Source organism: Leucoraja erinacea, chromosome 30 (assembly GCF_028641065.1).
Source record: "Leucoraja erinacea ecotype New England chromosome 30, Leri_hhj_1, whole genome shotgun sequence".
Taxonomy (NCBI): Eukaryota; Metazoa; Chordata; class Chondrichthyes; order Rajiformes; family Rajidae; genus Leucoraja; species Leucoraja erinaceus.
Genome location: NC_073406.1, coordinates 15,495,933 through 15,520,095, shown reverse-complemented (window position 1 = coordinate 15,520,095; position 24,163 = coordinate 15,495,933). Strand labels below are relative to the sequence as shown.

General features: G+C 41.0%; 1 protein-coding gene across 8 annotated transcripts in view; it reads left to right on the top strand.

Moving 5' to 3' along the window:
• Positions 1 to 55: 55 nt before the first annotated feature.
• The window catches only part of cdk11b (cyclin-dependent kinase 11B), a 42,321-nt gene continuing 18,213 nt past the window's right edge, over positions 56 to 24,163 (top strand). Inside the window, exons 1-8 of one of the 8 annotated variants that reach the window (XM_055659528.1) lie at positions 56 to 379; positions 676 to 749; positions 1,686 to 1,815; positions 11,175 to 11,290; positions 12,961 to 13,085; positions 16,676 to 16,826; positions 19,265 to 19,428; positions 21,283 to 21,402. In XM_055659528.1, coding sequence (XP_055515503.1) covers positions 1,705 to 1,815; positions 11,175 to 11,290; positions 12,961 to 13,085; positions 16,676 to 16,826; positions 19,265 to 19,428; positions 21,283 to 21,402 — 787 coding nt within the window. In that variant the 5' untranslated portion in view covers positions 56 to 379; positions 676 to 749; positions 1,686 to 1,704. Of the gene's footprint in view, positions 488 to 675; positions 750 to 1,685; positions 1,816 to 11,174; positions 11,291 to 12,960; positions 13,086 to 16,675; positions 16,827 to 19,264; positions 19,429 to 21,282; positions 21,403 to 24,163 lie in introns of those variants that run through there. The other 7 variants (XM_055659527.1, XM_055659531.1, XM_055659529.1 and 4 more) reach the window with 7 other exon arrangements.

Below are 24,163 nucleotides of genomic sequence, written 5' to 3'. Positions count from 1 at the left end.
TTTTCTATTGATAAAGTTGTGTTCATTGTAACGACTTTAGAATTAATATTTGGATTTGGATATAGATCGTGTATGCTAGAAATCTCTATTGTGCAGTTTTCCTTTAAATTGTTTGTAACTGTGTTGTTGGAAGTACAGTGGAGTCCAAGCCTTTCTCAACACACTGTTTTGTGTCCATTCACGAGTTGGAAATTTAGTTAATTTTTAGTCTAAAAATACTGCCTTTTTTATTGTCAATTCCTGCCAACTCTTTAGTTTCTACACAAATGTTCACATAGGCTTCATTGTTTTTTTTTGTCAATACAGGTTAACTGCATACCAAGGAACATGGAAAGACAATCTTGAATGGGAGATTTGTTCAGACCAAGCATTAATTCTGGTCATTACATTATGTATTGTTTTGAGGCGGCAAGGCTGGTCAGGAAATAAGATTATAAAACAAACAGTGAAATCACACAATGTAAAAAAGGTCCAATCAATTCCAAATGTCTGTATTTTGTTAAATTGTCCAATATATGCATGTACATTTGTAAGTTTGCAGTAATTTTGTTGTGCTGTTTCCAAGCATCTCTAGTCAAGTATTTACAATTCTTTCTGGATGGTGGAACAAGGTTACTCACCACAACAGTACCAGTTACTGCAAAAAGTGATTCTTGATTTCTATTGATTTTGCAGTTTCAGAGTGGATTTCTATTCTTCAGAAGTGAACCTGCTAGATTTGATCATGAGGGGCACCCCAAATTTACAATGTAATTCCTTTATTACAGTTTCTATAAGTATTTAACATTCTCTCAAAGGAAAACAATACCCATTTTTATTGTCACTTCTTTAAGATGGCAAATTGAAAGTGACAATAAAAGGACTCCACTGTACTGCAGTAATAATTTCATCTCCGTGCTATCGAAGAGCTTTCATGGAACTTAGTATGTATATGATGCTTGTTCAAAATGCATCTAGGCAGCATTTTGATAAACAATACATTGATATAACTTTTTATTTTACATCTACCTGTGTGACTTGATTCTTGCAGTAATGCAACAAATAGTATCTATCTTATAGCTATCTAGTATTTATCTAAATAGCTTGATTTTATTTGCCTAAATTCAAATTGTGTCATTTTTTAAATGATTTCTTGTCTAAAAGTATATTGAACTGCTATCTGGGGAAATAAATAGTAGTTGTTAACAATAATAGAGCTTATGAACACTGGATCATTTTATTATTTTTGAATTTCTGGACTTGGTCCAATTTTACAGATGAATAAAAACAACAATGTGTCAGAAATTGAAGATGAAACATTGTTGTGAGTGAGTTTGGTATAGTTTACCAAAAAGGTTCTTCGATATTCAACTAAGTAATGCTAAGCAACAGATCTTTAGTGTCTTTCTCAGATCTAACCCAGGTTCAGGCAGTGTGGAATAGCTATCTCTTCAATAGTATAAGTTGTCTTGAAGATTATTTTTGCAAATATCTTCTCAAGTGTAGACGCCAGTAAGATTGAGAAGAAGTTTGAGAATTTTAGGTTGTACTTCATTTGCAGGGAAAGGAACCTATCTGCACAGCGTTTTAGCAAATGGAAGTGCCCTGCATCTATATATTGTTTGAAGTCCAGCATGAGAAGGTTGAGACAAAGTCATTACGTCTCTTCTAACCTAATGACTAGCCTGTAACTGATTGTGTTTTAGCTCAGTGTGGTCTGTACCAATGGGAGATGAAAAGGATAACTGGAAAGTAAAAACTCTTGAAGAAATTTTGCAGGAAAAGAAACGACGAAAAGAACAGGAGGAAAAGGTTGATGTGAAACGTTTAAAAAATGTAAGTAGTAAATCCTGTCAACTTTTAGTATCCTTAGTGAGTGTGGTTTTGTTGCATTGCTTGGATTAATAACTCAATCTTTAATTCCAGTTTTCAACCAAAGCCAGTAACACCCCACTCGCCTCAGAACCACGAGTGTCCTATTTCTGTTAACGTATTATCTTTGCTAGCTGTCTGCCAGTGATATTGGCCTGAGTTTTGGTTTAGCCTTTTTCCGCCTGATATAAATGGCTGTTGGGAAATTGCGTCAACTCTGACTGTGCAGGTACTTTATCAAGCTATAGTTTAATAGATCAATGGATGGATCTTTAGTTGTCCTTCTCTCCAGATTGACATGCTCGATATTAGAAGCTCAGTGTGAGGAGCCTCATGGGTACAGACTTGCAATTCATCATTCGGATGCAGCGCATGGGATTGTTCCTGGGAGCTTTGAAGTAAGAGACTGATCGGGATGAAATGTCAGTGAATATCACTGAATTAATTAAACAAAAAGGAGACCTGATTGTTGAATCTTCATCTCCCTCCATCCTACATTCCTTGTATGTGCAAAAGTCTTTGAAAATGCTGTCAGAATCATAGTTGTCAGGCATGATTTCACTACATCAAGGAGTCCACTAATTGGACCTTACAGATTTATGAATTGAAAGATGCAGCAATTTGTGTTCTTCCCACTGCGTAATGCAAATGTGCTGCACAGGTGCCCAGGAAGCTTGCTAAAACATTTACCAAAACTCAGATAGAGTTATAGCTTTCTGCATTGTTTACAATCTTGGATTATTTCACCTGACACTACTTCCATATGCTTGCAACAAGAAATTAAGTTTAATCTTGACTTCTGTAGTTAAAGACTTATGGTCTTCAGCTCATGCCACCAACATTCAAACTCCTTCTCAACTAAAAGCATTTATTGTCATTGATTCATAAGGTGAGGCTGCTAATTGTGGATTGAAAAATGGCAGAATCGTACTGAAAGTGGATGATAGAACATTTGGGTGAATTGTGGGCTTCTAAGCAATACTATAACATTATAGACACTAAAATAGGTTGTATCATAGACAGTGAGGAAACTTGGCAAAAATCACAAAGGGTAAACACAAAATGCTGGAGTAACTCAGTGGGTGGAGAGAAGGAATGGGTGACGTTTTGGGTCGAGAGCCTTCAGACTGATGTCAGAGGAATGGGCGGTACAGAGATAGAATGTAGTCGGAGGCAGTAATGCCCCTGTCCCACTTAGGAAACCTGAACGGAAACCTCTGGAGAATTTGCGCCCCACCCAATGTTTCCGTGCGGTTCCCGGAGGTTGCAGGTGGGTGCCAGAGGTTGCAGGTAGTGGAAGCAGGAAGGGAGACTGACAAAAACCTCCGGGAACCGCACGGAAACCTTGGGTGGGGCGCAAAGTCTCCAGAGGTTTCCGCTCAGGTTTCCTGAGTGGGACAGGGGCATTAGACTGGTGGGAGAACTGGGATGGGGGAAGGGTTGGAGAGAGAGAGAGGGAAAGCAAGGGCTACTTGAAGTTAGAGAAGTCAATGTTCATACCGCTAGGGTGTAAGCTACCCAAGCAAAATATGAGGTGCTGTTCCTCCAATTTGTGCTGGGCCTCACTCTGACAATGGAGGATCTTGATCAACAGGGTAAGTGGACCTAGGAATTGCAATGCTGTTCAATTCCGGTCAGTGGGATATGTTGCAAATTGGGAGTCAAACCAGCTTGGGACTTTCACAATGAGCGGTAGGTCCCTGGGGGTGTTGTAGGTCAGAGGGACATAAGAGTATAAGTACAGAGCTTCTTGGCAGTGGCATCACATGTAGATAGCATGGTGAAAAATCCATTTGGTAAGCTGGCAGGGCATTGATTACAGGAGATGGGGTGTTATGTTGCAGTTGTAAAAAAAACATCCGTGAGCCGGCACTGTAGTATTGTGGACAGCTTTGGTCACCCTACTGTAGGAAAGCTGGAAGGAGTGCAAAGGTTTATAAAATCAAGAGGGAGCAAAGATAAGATGAATGCACACTCTTCCGCAAAAGGTGAAATTAAAAACTAGAGGGCATAGGTTTACGGTGAGAGGGGAAAATGTAAAAAGGATGTGAGGGGCAACGGTTTCACACAGGATAATGAATATATGGAAAGAGCTGCCAGAGGGAATAATTGAGGCAGACAATGACATCTAAAGCACATTTGGACAGGTACATGGACAGGAAAATTGTAGAGAGATATGGGTCAAATATGAGCACGAGACCACTATCTTGGTTGGCACGATCGAGCTGGGCTGAAGGGGCTTTTTATGATGTAGGACTTTATAACTATGTACTACTTTGCATGATGTGTGGGTGGATAGAAAAATCTAAAAAGCATGTAGAGTTGGTCATTTTTCAGTAGTGTGCTCCAAATTATCATGTTGAATTCTAATTTTTTTTATAAATTAGTAAAAAATATATAGAAGAGTCTCTTACACAAAAGTAATTTCTGTAATTTAAAAGTTGCATTATTCCTGTGGACTAGTGACAGTGTTCATGTTTAATTATTATGAATTTAGAAATTAAAGTTCAAGAAATCTGGTCATTGTGGTCCACCACAGGAAATTGACTACAAAAGTAATCTTGTGTAGGAAGGAACTGCAGATGCTGGTTTAAACCGAAGATAGACACAAAATGCTGGAGTAACTCAGCGGGACAGGCAGCATCTCTAGATAGAAGTAATGGGTGAAGTTTCGGAACAAGACCCTTTCTTCAGTTAGGGCAGAGGGAGATACAGAGATAAGGAAGTGTAAGGTTTGACAATGAGACAAAGGGGATGGAGTTCAAGGAAAATGTAGAATATTTAATTGTTAGCAAGGAGAAGGTAACAACAAAGCAAACAGAGATAAAATGTAAACAGTAAAATGTAAAGACAGCCAGATTGGTCAGAGAATTGGGATGGGGGGAGGGATGGAGAGAGAGAGGGAAAGCAAGGGTTACTTGAAGTTAGCAAATTCAATATTCATACCGCTGGGGTATAAGCTGCCCAAGCGAAATATGAGGCGTTTTGAGGTGATATGAGGTATCTGACAATTGAGGCGGCCCCGGACAGAAAGGTCTGTGATGGATTGGGAGGGGAGTTCAAGTGTTTAGCAACAGGGAGGAGATCAGGTAGGTTTAGGCGGACTGAACGGAGGTGTTCAGCGAAATGATCGCCAGAGCATGCGCTGGGACTCGCCGATATATAAGAGTCCACACCTGGAACAGCGGATAAAGTAGATGGGGTTGGAGGAGGTACAAGTGAACCTCTGCCTCGCCTGAAAAGACTGTCGGGGTCCGTGGATGGAGTTGAGGGGGGAGGTATAGGGATAGGTGTTACATCCCCTGTGGTTGCAGGGGCAAGTACCTGGGATGGGGATGGTGTGAGTGGGAAGGGACGAGAAAACCAGGGAGCTGCAGAGGGAACGGTTTGTGCGGAAAGGGATGGATATGGGAAGATGTGGCTAGTGGTGGGATCCTGTTGGAGGTTGCGAAAATGCCAGAGAATTATGTGCTGTATGGGATGGCTGATTGGGTGAAAGGTGAGGACTAGGGGGACTCTGTCCCTGTTGCGACTGAAGGGAGGGGGTGTAAGAGCGGAGTTGTGGGATATTGAGGAGACCCTAGTGAGGGCCTCATCTACGAGGGGAACCCTAAAGAATGAGGACATGTCAGATGTCCTGGTATGGAACACCCCATCTTGGGCGCAGATGCGGTGTAGATGGAGGAATTGGGAGTAGGGGATAGAGTCTTTACAGGAAGCAGGGTGGGAAGGTGGGAAGATGTGTAGTAGTCTAGAGAGCTGTGGGAGTCAATGGTTTTATATTAAATGGCAGTCATTAGTCTATCTCCTGTGATGGAGACAATCAGATCAAGAATCGGTAAGGAGATGGTCCAAGTAAATTTAAGTGCAGGATGGATTAGTAGTAAAGTTAATGAAGTCAGTGACTTCTGCATGGGTGCAGGAGGTAACACAGATGCAGTCGTCAATGTAGCGAAGATAGAGTTTTGGGATAGGGCCCGTGTACGCCTGGAACAGGGATTGTTCGACGTACCCTACAAAGAGGCAGGCAGATGTGGAGCCCATATGAGTGTCCATGGCTACATCTTGGATTTGGAGGATGTGGAAGGAGTCGAAGAAGTATGAGTAAGGACCAGCTCTGCTAGGCGGAAGAGAGTGTTGGGAGAGGGAAATTGGCTCGTTCTGTGGTCGAGGAAGAAACGGAGGGCTTTAAGACATTCGTGGTGGGGGATGGAGGTGTAGAGTGACTGAACATCCATAATACAATACAATATACAATACAATACCGTTTATTTGTCATTTTAACCTCGCATGAAGTTCAAACGAAATTTGGTTTCTGCAGTCATACAAGAAAAGAACCAAGACACACACCAACACAATTTACACAAACATCCATCACAGTGATTCTCCTCCTCACTGTGATGGAAGGCAAAGTCTTGTCTCTCCCCTGCTCCCCATTCCTCTCCCGAAGTCAAAGCCCCTGGCGGGCGCTAGCAAGTCCCACGGCCACTTAAAGCCGCACCGGGCGATGTAAGGCCCTGCCCCGGGTCTTGATGTTGGAGCCCCCGGCAGGTGCTAGCAAGTCCACGGCTATTTACAGCCACGCCGGGCGATGTAAGGCCCCGCTCCAGGTCACTCTCAACCACGCAATTCGGGCGGGAGAAGTCGCCGTTGCCGGTGCCCCGCAAAGCGGTCTCCCACCGGGGACCCGCGAGCTCCCGGTGTCACCATCCACCGGAGTCTGGTCACAGCAGCGAGCCACTGCAGCTCTCCACGCTCCGAAACTGGCCAGCTCCACGGTGGTAGGTCCGCAGCTTCGCAGGCTCCGTGACTTGAGCTCTCGTTCCGGTTGGAGGCCGCTCCACGGTGCTACGCCCCAACGGCAACCAAGACCCGACAGGGAAAAGGTCGGGTCCCCGTACAGGGAAGAGATCTAAAAGTTTCCCCCAGCCCCCCACACATACACAGTCAAAAACCCACCCCAAACTTTACACTCTACAGGACAATAAAATAAAAGACAGACGGACTGCAGAGGCCGCTGCGACGTCGGTCGCGCCGCCAACCCACTACTGAGAGTGGGGGCCTGGAAAACGGTTGTCATTAAAGACGAAAGACGTGTGAGGTGTCTTGGACATAGATAGGTAGGGAGCGATTGGACAAGGGGGATAGGATGGAGTCGAGGTATGTGGAATTTAATTCAGTGGGATTAATTTATTTAAAAGTTATCTTATTTGTTAAAAAGTTTGCATACCATTGTTCTTTGGGAAGGGTGCCGTTTAATTTTCTGAAGGGCCCGTTTGGTTTGGATAACTCCAGACCTGCACTTAATGACTCAGTGATTTCATGATTACTGAGGAAGAGTATCAATGTTAGCATGTCTTGCATTCAAACTGTAGGAACAAATTTATGTTTTAATTCCTTACAAGGCTTGGCTGCAAGAAATAATTGGGTGAATTCAGTTTCATCTTAATCCAGTAGCATATTGTTAAATGTCAAGAAATGAGAGGCTTTGAAAGACAAAATTCTCATTGTGAGGTTCCAGTATTAGGAAATGCAAAATTGTTCCCGGGCAGATGATTTATGAAAGAAAAATCATGCTTGATTTTTTTTGTTCATAACTAAGAGAATTGTGAAGTGTGAACAGGGGGATGTGGCCAGATGGCTTTAATAAGGTGGCCTTGGAGGTTATTGAACAAAATTAGAACATGTGGAATCGGAGTTAATATATAATGTGTGGATCAAGGAGTGGGCAACTGATAAACAGTGGAACAAAATGCAGATTAATTTTGGGTTGGGAGTCAAAAGATTACTGAGGTGGTGTGGGACTTGGAGCTCATCTGGAGGTGTGACCAGATGTGATGAATCCAAGTTTACTAATGTTTTTAAGCTGGGCAATAACATGGTTGACAAGAGGATAAAGAGAGATTAAAAGATAGGGCAGATGCGAAAAAAAATTATAAGATCTGTTTTGGTAAAAAAAAATGAAAAGCAGTTGATTTTTAAGTAATGAGAAGGAATTGCTTTTGCAAGAATAGTACGTGTTTGTAATCGTCTGCAGCCGAGAGCTGAGGATGATTAGTCATTTATGTTATTCAAGACAGAGATATTTGAACATAATTGGACTGTTGTGGAATCAAAGTTTCTTGGGATAAAAAAAAGGAAAGCAGGCCAAAGCTGATGATCAGATCAGCCATGAATAGGATGTGAAAATATCTAGCCCAGCCTGCTTCACACCTTTTCTCACTCCCCACCTTTTAATGTCACAGGAAGTCTAATTTCTGTCTTCTCTTAATCCTGTGGCTTGTCAATAGACAATAGGTGCAGGAGTAGGCCATTTGGCTCTTCGAGCCAGCACCGCCATTCACTGTGATCATGGCTGATCATCCACATTCAGTACCCCGTTCCTGCCTTCTCACCATATCTCCTGACTCCGCTATCTTTAAGAGCTCTATCTAACCCTCTCTTGAAAGCATCCAGAGAACCGGCCTCCACTGCCTTCTGAGGCAGAGAATTCCACAGACTCACAACTCTCTGGGTGCAAATGTTTTTCCTCATATCCGTTTTAAATGGCCTACCCCTTATTCTTAAACTGTGGCCCCTGGTTCTGGACTCGCCCAACGTCGGGAACATGTTTCCTGCCTCAAGCGTGTCCAAACCCTTAATAATCTTACGTTTCAATCAGAAACATGCTTGTGCTCTCATGCTGTCTCCGTTAAAACCCTGCTCCCCCTCTTATAGTTTCACTCATTTTTAGCTACTGCTTCTGGGTTCCACTCCCATCGCATTCATCTCTGGACCCTCTCCTTCCCCGAGGGAACCACTGGGGCTCAGGGTTGTGGGGCAGATGATGAGTTTTACAATGTGTTTATTGTCTGTTTGAATTGACATGACTGGATATATAATGGTGTTTAAGAAGGAACTGCAGATGCTGGAAAATCAAAGGTACACAAAAGCTGCAACCGCTGAGTTTCTCCGGCATTTTTGTGTACCTTGGATATATAATGGTATTGATTTATTATTGTCATGTTTACTGAGATAAGTGAAAAACCTTGTTGGCATAATATCCAGTCATATCCTACCATACATGAGCATAATCAAGTGCAGCAAATACTGTAGTTAGAGAATTCTGAATATCACATCTTGGTTAGAAATGGTTGATCTCTTTCCAGAGTTTCTGGTATCTACCTTATCAATCCTTCTCAGGATCTTCAGCCTCCCTCAGCTCTTATTCTGGTCATAGTTATACAGCACGGAATGAGGCACTTTGACCCAAGTCCACGCCAACATCTCATCTGGATGATGGAATTGATAGCTTTGTGGCCAGGTTTGCGGATGATACAAAGCTACGTGGAAGGGAAGGTAGTGTTGAGGAAGCAGGGAGTCTGCAGACGGATTTGGTTAGGTTGAGAGTCTATTTTATTACTTTTGTCACATGTACCAAGATACAGTTAAAAGCTTTTGTTTGCATGATATCCAGTCAAGAAAAAAACTGTACATGAAGACACTCCAGCCGCCCACAGTGGAAAGATACAGGATAAATGTTTAGTGTAAAGATACAACATTGAAGTCTGATAATGTCCAATTAAAGAAAGTTCAAAGGTCTCCAATGAGGTAGATGGGAAGTCAGGACCGCACTCTAGCAGATGAGAGGACTGTTCAGTTGCCCGATAACTGCTGGGAAGAAGCTGTCCTGAATCTGGAGGTATGCATTTTCAAACTTCTGTATCTCCTCCCTGATGGGAGTGACCGGGATGAGACCTGTCCTTGATTTTGCTGGCGGCCTTGCCGAGGCAGCGTGAAGTGTAGATGGAGTCAATTGAAGGGATACAACTATGTGTGATGGTCTGGGTTACGTCCACAACTCTCTGCAACTTCTTGCGGTCTTGTATGGAGCTGTTCCCCTACCAAGCCATGATGCATCCCAAAAATATACTTTCTGCTGTGCATCTGTAGAAGTTGGTGAGAGTTGTTGGAGATATTCCAAACTTTCTAAGCCTTTAAGAAAGTAGAGGCTTTCTTGGCCATAACGTTGATTTGGCTTGTCCAGGATAAATTGCAAGCATTTAAATAATTTGAAACATGGTAATTTGGCGCAGATTCTCACTGTTTCCTGGATCTCGGTGGAATTTGCCTGCAAAACGTTGATTTGCTCAGGAAAATCAAGGAACTGCAGATGCTGGTTTACAAAAAAAGACACAAAATGCTGGAGTAACTCGGTGGGTCAGGCTTATCTCTGGAGAACAGGGATAGGTCCTAACCTGAAATGTCACCTAACCATATTCCCCTGACCCGCTGAGTTACTTCAATGCTTTGTGTCTTGTTTTGTTGATTTTTCTCCTTTCTGACAAAAAAATCTCACCTCATGACAGTATCTAAACAATATTTTGCAGCTCAGTCAGTCTAAGAGTAGACTACTGCTTCAATATTTGGCTTGCATTTTCTAACTCAGACACCCAATTCTTTTTTTCCACCAACACAGAGAACTTAATGAAATTGCTGCCAGTTGCTTTGTTTACCATTGGATCAGAAACCATTTTATATTCTGTATGTCATACAATGTTGCCCTGAACAATGGATTTTAATCAACCTCAAACTCTGGGCTTTTCTTGTAGTTTACTGGGTGAAAGCATGCCACATATTTTTGCATACTTTGATCCTTGTAGATAATTGTAAAAATGTGTAATTGGGAAATATAAGCTATGCAATGTTTTGATAACGCTAACCGCTGTTCTTAAGGTGTCAAAAGTATCTTTGCATCAATAAATAAATTGTGAAGTGTATTTTGTATGTACCGCAGTGGAGTCCTTTTACTGTTTCAATTTGTCAGCCCCAATTTAAAAAAAAAAAAAGTGATCACAATCATATTTTGCTTCCAACATGATGTAGTTTACGAGAGAAATATTGCAGTTTGCAGTGTTGATGGAGGGAAATTAATCCTTTTTTTCAGCAACTGCTATTTTTTTAAATGAAAAGTTTATTGTCAGTTTGAAAACTCTTAACACTTTGAGCTGCAGAATGTTGGCCTCGAAGGGAGCTGCAGCTCTGCATTGTTACCTATGGTGCTAAGAAATCCATTAAACCCCTGGTATCAAGTATGTTAAGGTGTACGACTTTTGTACGCCTTTATTTTCCATTTAGTTTTCTTTCTAAGCCTTGCATTCTCAAAACTGTAGTTATAATGATAAGAACTGAGGGAAGGTGATCAGCAGAAGGGATGATGAAGAGTATGTCGCAAGAACATGTGTTGGGGCATGAGGAAAATGTCATAGATAATTTATGAAATTTAAACTATTACTGAGCAGTGGATCGGTTCAGAATTACCATTCTATTTTTGTACATCTCAGTTGGATGACAGGGATTCTAAACGAGACTCACTGGAGGAAGGAGAGCTTCAAGAACACAAGATGGAGATAACCATACGCAATTCACCGCACAGACGAGAAGGATCAATAGAAGATCGGTGTGTTTCTAATTTAACAAACTTTTTCTTTGTGGTCCCAATGCGAGTGTCTGTTTAAAAGAAAAAATTAAGATTAAATAATTTCTTTTGCAGATCGATGAAAGAAGTCATTGGCTTTCATGTAGACCCTTCACGAGTTGGTTATTCTTCTAATCCATTCTTTAACATTTTGTGGTAGTTTCCGATTTTGCTAAATGTTTTCTATTCCTGTTGCGAAACTCACTCTACTTAAAACAGATAAACGGGGATACTTCAATGGCATCTTTTCTTGTCTCACTGGTTTTTTAACAATGTTTGGGAAATGTGACCAGTTTTGTGTGCTAGGTTATAGACACTTTCCAGATTTCTGACTCATCCGCCAACTAGGTTAATTTTGTTTCCAGACACATCGGAGCCCTCTTCTCCAAACACACCAATGAGGAAGGTTCCACAGTAATTGGTTTAGTTTATAAAGCTGGGAAACAGGCCGTTCGGCCCACCGAGTCGGCACTGACCAGCGATCCCCACGCATTAATACTATCCTACACATACTAGGGACAATTTCCACTTATACCAAGCCAATTAACCTACAAACCTTTACGTCTTTGGTGTGTGGGAAGAAAACAGAAGATCTCAGACAAAACCCACGCGGTCAGGGGGGAAACGTGCAAACTCCATACAGCCAGCACCCGTAGTCAGAATTGAACCCTGTTCTCTGGTGCTGCAAGCGCTGTAAGGCAGCTACTCTACTGCTGTGCCTCCCATTTGGTCATTTGAAAGGGCTTCATGTTTCTCTGTAGTGCAGGGAGTGCACAATACAGATAAAAAATCAAATCTCTAACTGTTGCAGCATGGATTCTCAACATAACCACCGCTGCACTTCAAAAATAAGTAATTGTGGTAACGTATTTAGGATTTTATGACAAACTGGTAGCACCATTATAGAAATACATTAATGTAATTAACGACATATTTTTTCACATGGAATTTAGAGCAAACTATGCAGCAATACACATACTTAGCATCACATGAGTTGTCTTCAAATTTCCTTGACAAAGTACTGAAGCTACAAATTTCAAACAATGACATGGGCCATTTTTGAGGTCATCTTGAGTATTCTATACATTATTGGCATTACGATTTAATCAAGCAGGTTAAAGTGTGGGAGCAGTTCAAATGAGGTTTGCTCAACCACGATTTGTCATGGGCAGGTTGGCTTGTGTGAGGAAAAGATGGATAGATTAGTTTTGTATCCCCTGAAACGTGGAAAGATGAGACCTGCAAGGGTGGATGTGGAGGAAATGTTTGCTTTTGTGGAGAATCTAGAACTTGGGGTCAACAGGGGTTTCCCACTTAAGGCAGAGATGGGGCACCATTTCTATTCAATATTGAGTTTTTGGAACTCTCTTCCTCAGTGTAATTGAGGCAGAGTTTTTTAATATTTTTAAGGCATCCGCAGAGAGATTCTTGCTGAGCAATCAGATGAAAGGTTACTGGATAGATGATAGGTGGAAAGTTGAGGTTACAGTCAGACCTCAACCTTATTAAATGACGGTGCGATCCGACGGGGCCAAATGGCCCAATCCTGATCCTAATTAATTTGTTTGTATTCTCTCTACTATACTGTTTGCAAATGAACTTGGTTAGTTTGAATAACATTGCTAATATGTCCTTTTTTAAAAACCATCTAGAGGTGAGGAGGATGATTCTTTGGCAATTAAACCTCCTCAACAAACCTCCAAAAAAGAAAAATCTCACCACAGAAAAGAGGAAAGGAGAAAGGAGAAACGAAGGCATCGAAGCAGATCAGCTGAAGGTGAGACATATCAATTAAATGTTACTCTTATGCAGATTTACATCGTGTGAAATGTGGGTGTCAGTTGTCTTTGAGATTAATGTTCATTGTCTCGTTCTGAAATTAATTAGAATTTTTTTTTAAATTCTGAAGCAGTTCAGACCCAATGTAAATTAACATATGGGTATTAATTAAGAAAGGATGGGAAAGATTCATTTGATAAAGCGAGAACATAACTGATTAGGTTTAGGAAAATGCAAATGTGAATTCATAGTAACCATTTTGTTTCACTGCCAACTAGAGAAATATTGCATCTCAAAGGTATGATTCTAGTTGTTTAAAAGGGGACATGGAGTAGAGGATTACAGGTGCTTTGTTAGGTAAACCTAATACACCAAGAAAAACGGATACTAGATGCTTGTGGAGAGGTGATAAGAATAGTAACTGCTGATTTAAACAACTAAACTAGCAAATGCACATGTTTCAGATATGCAAAAGGATCAATGTAATGCAAGTCTTTAAATCAATGGATAAATCCTGTACATAAAAATACAAAAAAGATAAGATGTAAAATTTAATAGATGCACAGTCAAGAATAATTGAAATTTAGATATTAGAATACATGTTATATTAAAGTGAATAATTACCTGGCAGATAAGAGCACCCATTCAGTCACTAGTAAAGACTTTGATTCTGAATGTCATAGTGTGCTTTCTGTTAACATTCTATAAAGGATTATACAGGAAGGGGGAAAAGGGGAAAAAAAGAAGTGTAAGATTTTGTGGAAACAAGTTTATCTGATGACTGTTAAACAGTGGAACTCAATAAAGTGGGCATTTCTTGGGCCACTTGTCTGTGTGTGAGGAAAAATGAAGCATACAAAGAAAGAGACAACCTAGAGGTCAAAATCCTGTGGCTAAATAAAAAAAGTTCTATACACATCCACGTGCTGATAAATCAAAAAGTAAATTGGGGTTAGCTGAAATGTTTATTGGGTGATAGAAGAAGGATAACAGAGATAACAGAAATTCATAAAACTCTGTAAAGTAAAGGGATTGTGAATATCCTTCGGGATATTTGGATGAAAATTGTTCAGGGATTACAAACTGGCCAAAGTGAAACAAATTCTTTACAACAGTCTTCAGAAATGAATCATGGAGAAACGAGGACTGTTACGAAGAAATTCAGCGAATTTAATGTCTTCAGGGCATTTAAGACAGATGAACTTTAAAATCTTCAATAAAATGAGCCAAGAAATTCACTGAAGACTATTGGGAACAGTCAACGAGACGTTAAAAGTTGTAGATTAACGCGTCCCATGGTGCCAGGATGTTTTTGAGGAGCTAATTCAATTGATATCAAAAATAATAAATAATTTGCTTCCTGAATTAGTAGTCACACCATGTACTCCTAATCAATGTTTTGTACATGTTTGGCATGAAGTACTCCGTATTTACTCCGCATTCTGTATTTAGAAAATGCTTTTGAACAGCTTTATTAACTTACCATGGTGAGAAAAAAATGTATATTTGAAATGTTCTCTCTGCTGCTTCTACCATGCAACATATGTTTGCCATTCCTCCAACCATTTAAGTGACGCGTCACATTTCTCTGTATTGATTTTCTGACCTCTTTTCCAATTTAATTGCCTGTCGCTAAAATTCCATAAACTTTGCCTTTTGCTAAATTTTGATACTGCATTCTTCAAGCCTTTTCTTTATCAGCGGTTAAGAATGTCATCTGTTCCAACAATGAATCATTACCATATCTATTCCTGTAGATTGTAAAATTTCCATTTACAATTTACTATTTATGCTATCACATTGCATTTTAGGTGCCATGCTTGATTTTCCTAAACAACACTGTTCGAAAATTCATTTTCATCGCAACCTACTTTCTCAATGAGTACCTCGTATATTGTTTATAAAAAAATGTCAGTCGTGTTGCACCTTCAGAAGCCTGTCCTAACAAAATTCTCCAAATAGGATATAATATATGTTATCAGAATCATGGTCTCTGGATTGTTGATCTTAGGCTAGCTGGTTTACGGCTTTTTCTTTCTTTTTAAGTATTGGAAACTCTTGATGCATCTATCAGAACCCTGGGGACATGAGACTGCAGATGCTGGAATCTTGAGCAAAAAAACAAAGTGCTGGAGGAACTCAGCAGATCAGGCAGCATCTGTGGAGAGAAGGGACAGATGACATTTTAGATCAAACCCTTTAAACTCAACAAGGTTTGAAGACAAACTGAAGATGAGTCCAGACCCTAAATGTCATCTGTCCATTTCCCTCTACAGATGTTGCCTGGCCTGCTGAATTCCACCATCACTTTACTTTTGCTCTATCAGAACCTTACATTGTAAAGATATTTGAAAGATTGCGGTCAGTGCTTCTATAATGTTTTACTTTACTTTTCTCCGTATTTGAGACCTTTTCCAATTTTGACCTCCACTAATTCATTACACTTCTTAATCTGTGCGTTTCCTGTGTAGTTATATGTCCCGCCGCTCTCACTTTCAATAATTCAACAGCAAAACATCCAACTGATTAACATTTGATATTTGGCAGTCCTTAATTGTCCAAAGGATTGCTTTCTCTTTCTCTGATTAGTTCAAGTCTTCTTGCCGTAGCTTTTCTGCAATGTAGGTAAATATCACGTCATCAAAGTCTTTCAGACAAGATGTGAATAAATATCTGTAACGGCAGGAATTAAAGTTGCGAGGGTAAGCACCGACCTCTGTAATTATGTTTCATATAGTAAACTTGATCATGTTCACATAATGACCAATGTCATCCAGTTGGTGGTGAAGGGATAGAAAAACGGGCTTGATGTGATGATCTGCTCTCATTCTCATAATGTTCCTCACATGGTGAAAATGAAAGCTGATGAACTGGCGGGTGCCATTAGTATGTAATCTGGTAATTCTACTCGTAATAATTAAAACGGTTACATTGATTGTGCACAGCTTGCAATTATTTTCTCTTTAGAATAAATAAAGAGCTGATTTAACTAGGGTGTTTAAGATGATTGAAGGATATGGGGCGGTCCAAAACAAAGATAAATAACCCTAAACTTAAAGAAACACCTTTTAAGGTTGCTGTTTGGAAACGCATCACACAGGAGATAGAAAAGAAGAAAATTTTCCCCACAAAAATACCAAGAAAAGGAGAGGCTTTGGTGAATTGGAAAAATTCAAAACTGAGATTAATTGAATATTTTATAGGCAATTAAGGTTTGTGGGAAGATTGAAGTAGGCTCTCTTAAGGCAGACTGAATTCCTTCCTCCTCTCCAAACATGAAGGTGAGGTGACCCATTTGTTACAATCAACGATGTCAGGCCCTGGGGTCTGATTAGCTTGTTTCTGCATCTGTTAAAAGATTACAAGATGGAGGATCGTATTGCATGAAGCAATGTGGGTGAGTGTGAATGTAAAAGAAACACTTAAACCTCCTGGGGATTCTGGTGAGTACTTCTGTTTGTGACACCCAGAGACAACAGGATTCTGATACAGAACATTCAGAATGATTACATTTAAGTGGAGTTTTAATTTACAAATCATTCGTATTAGTCTTAATTAACATTCAAACATGCAAATATTTGTAAACAGGAAAACACATGAGAGGAAAGGAGAAAGATAAGGAGAAAGAGAGGGAACATGAGCGAAGGAAACGGCAGCGAGAGGAGCAAGATAAGGCACGTAGAGAACGGGAAAGGCAGAAACGGAGAGAACTTGCCAGAGAACACTCCAGAAGAGAAAGGTGAAGGAAAATAATTTTCCTATGGGCTAGCAGCTGTTAAGCATATATAATGATTTAAAAAAAAAATGTCAATACAATCTATGGAAAACATGACAGTTTTAGTTTTGTTTTCTTTAGTAGTACAGAGATCAGATTACTTGCTTTTATGTTTTTTTAAAGGTTCTGCTTGGTTCTGTGTTTAGTGATTAAAAATCTTTTTAACTAGCATTTTGTAACTGACTAAAAAGCTTATTAAATGATACCTATTGACTCCGGTTGTAGCTGTTGCAGACTTGGCTAAAGTTGCAGAGATAAGAGTGGAACTAGGAATGGTAGGAAAGGATAGAATAATACTAAAAAATAGTTTGCACAAAGTCTTTTGGCTCTGCAAATGTTGCGGCTTAAAGAAGTACGGGCTGTTCAAGCTGAATTATTTAATATTTAGGAACTATTTTAAATCTGGGAATACAACAGAATAGTAATATTCTATTTCAATTATGTTCAGAAGTCTTTCAGTACTGAAGTCTAAAGATTACACAATGTGAACATCTCTAAACCAGGACACGTTGCATGTGTCTGCAGACATCTCAAAACACACAAATATTGCAAAAACGACGTACTTTAAATGAGTTGAAATCTCATCAGATTTGATATTCCAACTCCCAATTGGCCCATAACAGCCATTGTCGTCGTGCCCATTCATCTTATCATGCCTCTTAAAGCACACCTCACTCTATCGTCCAATGTGCTCAGCATTCAGTTTGGTGTCGTTCCACCAACCATGCTGAGGCCATGACCTGTGATTCTGCCCAACAACCATGGCCTGGTTATGTAATTTAGTTAATATCTGGGAGAATCATTATTTCAAAATTGCTCTTGTTTAAGTCATATTTCCAAGGGGAACCTGGACATATTTCTTCTGTTGCTTTTAGAAGAAATAAGAAATTTAATTAATGCATTTGCAAAGAATGAGGTTTTGCTCTGGGGTTCTACATTAGAATTCCGTTTTTAAATACATCATGGGGTTGAATTGACAAATAACATCAGGTGTACTTTAAAAATAGATGCTTAACAATGGCACAGATATATTAATCAGAAATTATGTTTTATTAACTAAAGGCAGTGACTGAAGTGTTAATGTGAGCTTGGTTTTTGGGAAATGGCTTGTCTGTTTTTACTGGTCAAATATTTTCAACATTTTTTTAAATTATGTCTCTTAATTTGTCAAGTGACATAGTTGAAGCTGGCAGGCAATTACTTATTTAATTGTTAACGTTAAGGAAAGAGGAAAGAGGTTGCTATTTGTCATTTTTTAAATAAGCGGGCGTAATCTTCCCACCCGACATGAAGTTTAGCAAAATGTTTAGTAACAGAAGTGGGACAATATAAAACAAGTGGACTGGACAGCAGATGTTCAGTGTGCTCTCGCCTCTGGAATTTAATTTCTAGTGTCCAGGCGCCTCTTTTCACCCATCAGAAAGGAGTCCCACGCATTGTCCACCATATCCTCACTGACCTAAGTATTACCCTGTCCTGTTATCTCAAATTTAAAAGCTTTTTTTTCAACTTAAATCCCCCATTTTGGCCACCTCACCTTTAGACTTTAGAGATTCAGTGCGGAAACAGGCCTTTTGGCCCACCGAGTCCGCGCCGACCCAGGGTCACCCTGTGCACTAGCGCTATCCTACACACACTAGTTACAGTTTACAAATTTTGCCAAAGCCAATTAACTTACAAACCTGTACGTCTTTGGTGTGAGGGAGGAAACCCATGGAGTCACAGGGAGAAAGTACAAACTCCGTACAGACAGCACCCGTAGTAAGGATCAAACCCAGGTCTCTGGCGTGTAAGACATCAACTCTACCACTGTGCCACCCCAACTGCCTGCTTTCCAATATAATAGTTCCCTGCACATTCCAAATGCTTGGGATTCAGGAGAAAAGCAATCTTTGTGACAAGAACCAGTCATTTGGATTACCAACAAGCTACAGTGTGATATGGCATGGACAGTGAGAAAGAAGCTTCATTTGTGACAGATCTATCAGGTCATTAAGGAACCTCACTGTGAACTCAATCACGCACTGGATTTGCAGGGAGGGCATCTGCTAGCTCTGTTTCAAAATGGAAGAAACAATGTCTGCAGTGTCACGAACTTGTGACATTGCAGGCTTTAGTCCTGTATTACATGAAGGTTTCTGGCACATAAAAGTAGTGTAAGATATAACCTGCTATATTGATCTTCTAAAAACTGATAGACAGCCATCCCTATTGGTTTTGGTATTGACAATTATTAGCATGCATGGAATTATATTTGTTGAATTCTACAGATAGATTGTCTAAGTAGTATTTTGTAATAAACTTATAGATACAAACAGTGTGAGGCAGGATGTGATGTGAGTTGCTACATGTGATCTGTAAAAACACCACTTGAGTTTTGGATTGCTTTTGTATATTGACAGTGCTTATGAATCTTCCAGGGACCGCCTTGAGCAACTTGAGCGTCAGAGGGAACGGGAAAGGAGAATGAGGGAGAGGGAACAACTGCAAAAAGATCAATGGGAACTAAAAGAGCGTGAAAGACGAGCTGAGGAAAGGCGAAAGGAGCGTGATATCAGGAGGGAAGGTATTTAGTTTAAAACACCCAGGCCAGGTGGCCCTTACAGGATTAGGTGCAGGACAGGTGCTTTATTTAAGATAAAGTTAATGTATTTGCATTTATCTATCTATATGATCCAGGCAATGATACGATTATTAAAAAGCACAAGGGATAATTACTCTCCACATTGCTCAGTGTGTTAACCCTCACATTGGCCTTCCATCACAGATTTCCTGCTTCTCTGCCACGATACCTGGCGTTGCTCCTGAAAACCTGGTGACTGGATTGCTCCCTTACTGCCTTGGTTTTTACAATAAGGTGCTGTAAACAGAAATTTGAATGGGAATGAGTCGGTGTTTCCCATTGCAGTTGTCATGCAGCAGCTTCTGCTTTTATTTCAGATTTCTAGCATCTGCAGCAATGTGAATTAATGTGACCCTTATTTGGCCAGATGCATAACTTTGAGCTTCAGCTCGATGTAACCTGAACCCGTACACCATGATCACTTAAAGTACTCGATATCATTATCTGCTCAGTTTTTAAGGATTCTGCTCCACTCTATCAATGCTATGTGGCAAGTGATCTCCAACCTGTTGATTGTTGTATGCAAATGGGAAACTACTTTGAGCAATCCAGAAGAGAATTGATGGTCCAGGGGAAAGACTTGAGATCTTGTCTTCCAGGCCGGAACCATTTCACTAAACCAGGAGTTGTCAGTCCATTACGGGTTGTTGGACAAAGGAGGGGGAACATTAGGTCACAGATGGGCCATATTCTCACTAACCAGTAGGCCAATGAATGCCTCCAATTCATCTATTTTAAAAGTTGTCCTGGATGCTGTCAGGATGCAACATATCCGATCCACTTTTACAACAACTTTTACAATTTCAGTCTGTTCTTTACTAAGTAGTGGCGCCTATTATTCAATTTATAGCCCCGACTCCCTGTGACCTGAGCAGTCAACTCAGTGGAGGATTATGTTGAAGCACACACTCAGAGAAATCTATATACTGGACGTGATCATTCAGCCCAGTGTGACCATGCCAACCAAAATGGACTACAGAATAATTCCATAGAGTCATACAGAGCGGAAAGAGGCCCTTCGGCCCTACCTGCCCATGCCAAACAATATGGTCCATCTACACTAGTCCCACCTGCTTGTGTCTGGCCAGTATCTCTATAAACCTTTCCTATCCATGTACCTGTCTTTTAAATGTTGCTTACAGTTCCTGTCTCAACCACCTCTTCTGGCAGCTACCCTCTGTGTGAAAAAGTTGCACGTCGGGTTCCTACTTAATCTTTTCCCACTTACGTTTAACCCATGTTCCCTGATTCTTGATTTCCCTACTTTGGTTCAAAGACTGCGCATTCAACCTATTTAGAAACATAGAAAATAGGTGCAGGAGTAGGCCATTCGGCCCTTCGTTTCATGATCTTATACATCTCTATAAGATCAGCTCTCATCCTCCTGTGCTCCAAGGAACATTGCTCTAGCCTGCCCAACCTCTCCCTATAGCTCAGGCCCTCAAGTCCTGGCTACATCCTCGTAAATCTTATTTGCATTCTCTCCAACTTAACAACATCTTTCCTATAACGGTAACCAAAACTGAACACAATACTCCAAATTTGGCCTCACCAGCATCTTGTAAAACTGCAACATAACATCCCAACTTCTATACTCAGTACCCTGACTGATGAAGGTCAATGTACCAAAAGCCGTCTTAACCACCCTATCTACCTGTGACGCCACTTCCCAGCTCTTAATTTGCATCCCTGAAGGTTTAACAATAAAACAATGAAAGATAATCTCATGACGCTGCCCTTTAACTTTTTGAATGCCTGGTTGGTGGAATTGATGAGGAATCTCCTGCATTTTTTCAGCAATGATGCATCACAGAGGACTGAATGATGAATATGCTGTGAAAGTAAAGATCCATCATAGGAGCCACAGCCCAGTGTGGCGGCATGCAGAGAGGTTTGAACTTGATGAAAGGAAAAATGGTAAGGTCAACAAATTATTAACCTAATACATATTGTCTGAACAACAATAATAAGTCTGTATAACAAATCTGGTACAATGTTTTAACTAAATTAAATAGGAGATTCTAGTTTGAAAAATGTGGAGACTTATTGTGCAAAAGGGTTGTTTGTGTGTATTTTATTTGCACATTAGGGGAATGTATACAGTCCCTGAACAGCAATCATACACAGAGGGGTCAGGTCCGAGACAATCAATCTCCCAAAGTAGCAACATAACTAGATAGAATGGCAAGGACAACATATGGTTTACTTGCCTTCATACAATACAATAATACAATGTATTTGTTGTCATTTGAACCTCATTGAGGTTCAAACGAAATTTGGTTTCTGCAGTCATACACACAAGAAAAAGAACCAAGACACAACACAATTTACACAAACATCCATCACAGTGAATCTCCTCCTCATTGTGATGGAAGGCAAAGTCTTATCTCTCCCCTGCACTCCTCATTCTCCTCCCGATGTCAGTCAAAGCCCCCGGCGGGCGATGGTAAGTGTCCCGCGGCCATTAAAACCGCGCCGTGTGATGCAAGGCCGCGCTCCGGGTCTTGGTGTTGGAGCCCCCCGGCGGGCGCTAGCAAGTCCCACGGCCGTTAAAGCCGCGCCGGGCGATGTAAGGCCCCGCTCCAGGTAATTTTCAACCCCGCAACTCGGGTGGGAGAAGTCGCCGTTGTGGAAGCCCCGAAAAGCAGGGACCCGCGGCCTCCCGGTGTTACTGTCCACCAGACCTGCGGTTGGAGCCTCCGAATCTCTGGGGTCGGGCCGCAGCAGCGTGCCACCACCGCTCCTCCTGCTCCGAACTCGGCCGCTCCATGATGGTAAGTAGGTCCGCAGCTCCGCGACTGGAGCCCCAGGTCGTTCCGGTTGGAGGCCGCTCCACGGTGCTCGGCCCCAACGACAACGGAGACCCGACAGAGAAAAGGTTGGGTTCTCTGTGCAGGGAAAATATTTTAAAAGTCCCCCCGCCCCCACACACATACCCAGTTAAAAAAAACCACTTTAAACTACATTCAAATTCATCAGTCAAGGCTTTCAGTATAAGACTCGGGAAGTCATGTTGCAGCTTTATAAAGCCTTGATTAGGACGCATTTGGAGAAGTGTGCACAGTTCTGTTCGCTCCATTTCAGGAAGGATGTAGAGGCTTTGGAGATGGTGCAGAAGAGGTTTTCCAGGCTGCTGCTTGGATAAGAGGGTACTGTTTATAAGGAGAGGTTGGACACTTTTTTTCCTCTGGAACGTCGGAGGTAGACTGCAGACCAGATATAGTGCCCTCCATAATGTTTGGGACAAAGATCCATCATCTATTTATTTGCCTCTGTACTCCACAATTTGAGAATTGTAATAGAAAAAATCACATGTGGTTAAAGTGCACATTGTCAGATTTTATTAAATCTTGGTTTCACCATGTACAAATTACAGCTGTGTTTTCCATAGTCCCTCCATTTCAGGGCACCGTAATGTTTGGGACACATGACTTCACAGATGTTTGTAATAGCTCAGGTGTGTTTAACTACCTCGTTAATGCAGGTATAAGAGAGCTCTCAGCACCTAGTCTTTCCTCCAGTCTTTCCATCACCTTTGGAAACTCTTATTGCATGAGAACCAAAGTTGTGCCAATGAAAGTCAAAAAAGCCATTATGAGACTGAGAAACAAGAATAAAACTGTTAGAGACTTCGCCCAAACCGTAGGCTTACCAAAATCAACTGTTTGGAACATCATTAAGAAGAAGGAGCACTGGTGAGCTTACTAATCACAAAGGGACTGGCAGGCCAAGAAGAATTCACTCTATAATAAAGAAAAATCCCCGAACACCTGTCCAACAGATCAGAAACACTCTTCAGGAGTCAGGTGTGGATTTGTTAATGACCACTGCCCGCAGAAGACTTCATGAACAGAAATCCAGAGGTTACACTGCAAGATGCAAACCACTGTTTAGCCACAAAAAATAGGATGGCCAGGTTACAGTTTGCCAAGAAGTACTTAAAAGAACTAACCACAGTTCTGGAAAAAAGGTCTTGTGGACAGATGAGATGAAGATTAACTTACATCAGAGTGATGGCAAGAGCAAAGTATGGAGGAGAGAAGGAACTGCCCAAGATCCAAAGCATACCATCTCATCTGTGAAACACGGTGGTGGGGGTGTTATGGCCTAGGCATGTATGGCTGCTGAAGGTACTGGCTCACTTATCTTCATTAATGATACAACTGCTGATGGTAGTTGCATAATGAATTCTGAAGTGTATAGACACATCCTATCTGCTCAAGTTCAAACAAATGCCTCAAAACATTGGCCGGTGGATCATTCTACACCAATACAATGATCCCAAACATACTGCGAAAGCAACAAAGGAGTTTTTAAAGCTACAAAATGGTGAATTCTTGAGTGGCCAAGTCAATCACCCGCTCTTGAGTAAGCCTTTTATATGCTGAAGAAAAAACTGAAGGGGACTAGCCCACAAAACAAGCATAAGCTAAAGACGGCTGCAATACAGACCTGCCAGAGCATCACCAGAGAAGACACCCAGCAACTGGTGATACGCATGAATCGCAGACCTGAAACAGTCATTGCATGCAAAGGATATGCAAATACTAACCATGACTACTTTTCATTTACATGACATTGCTGTGTCCCAAACTTAAGGTGCCCTGAAATGGGGTGGGGGGAGGGGGGGGGGGGACTATGCATAAACACTGCTGTAATTTCTACATGGTGAAACCAA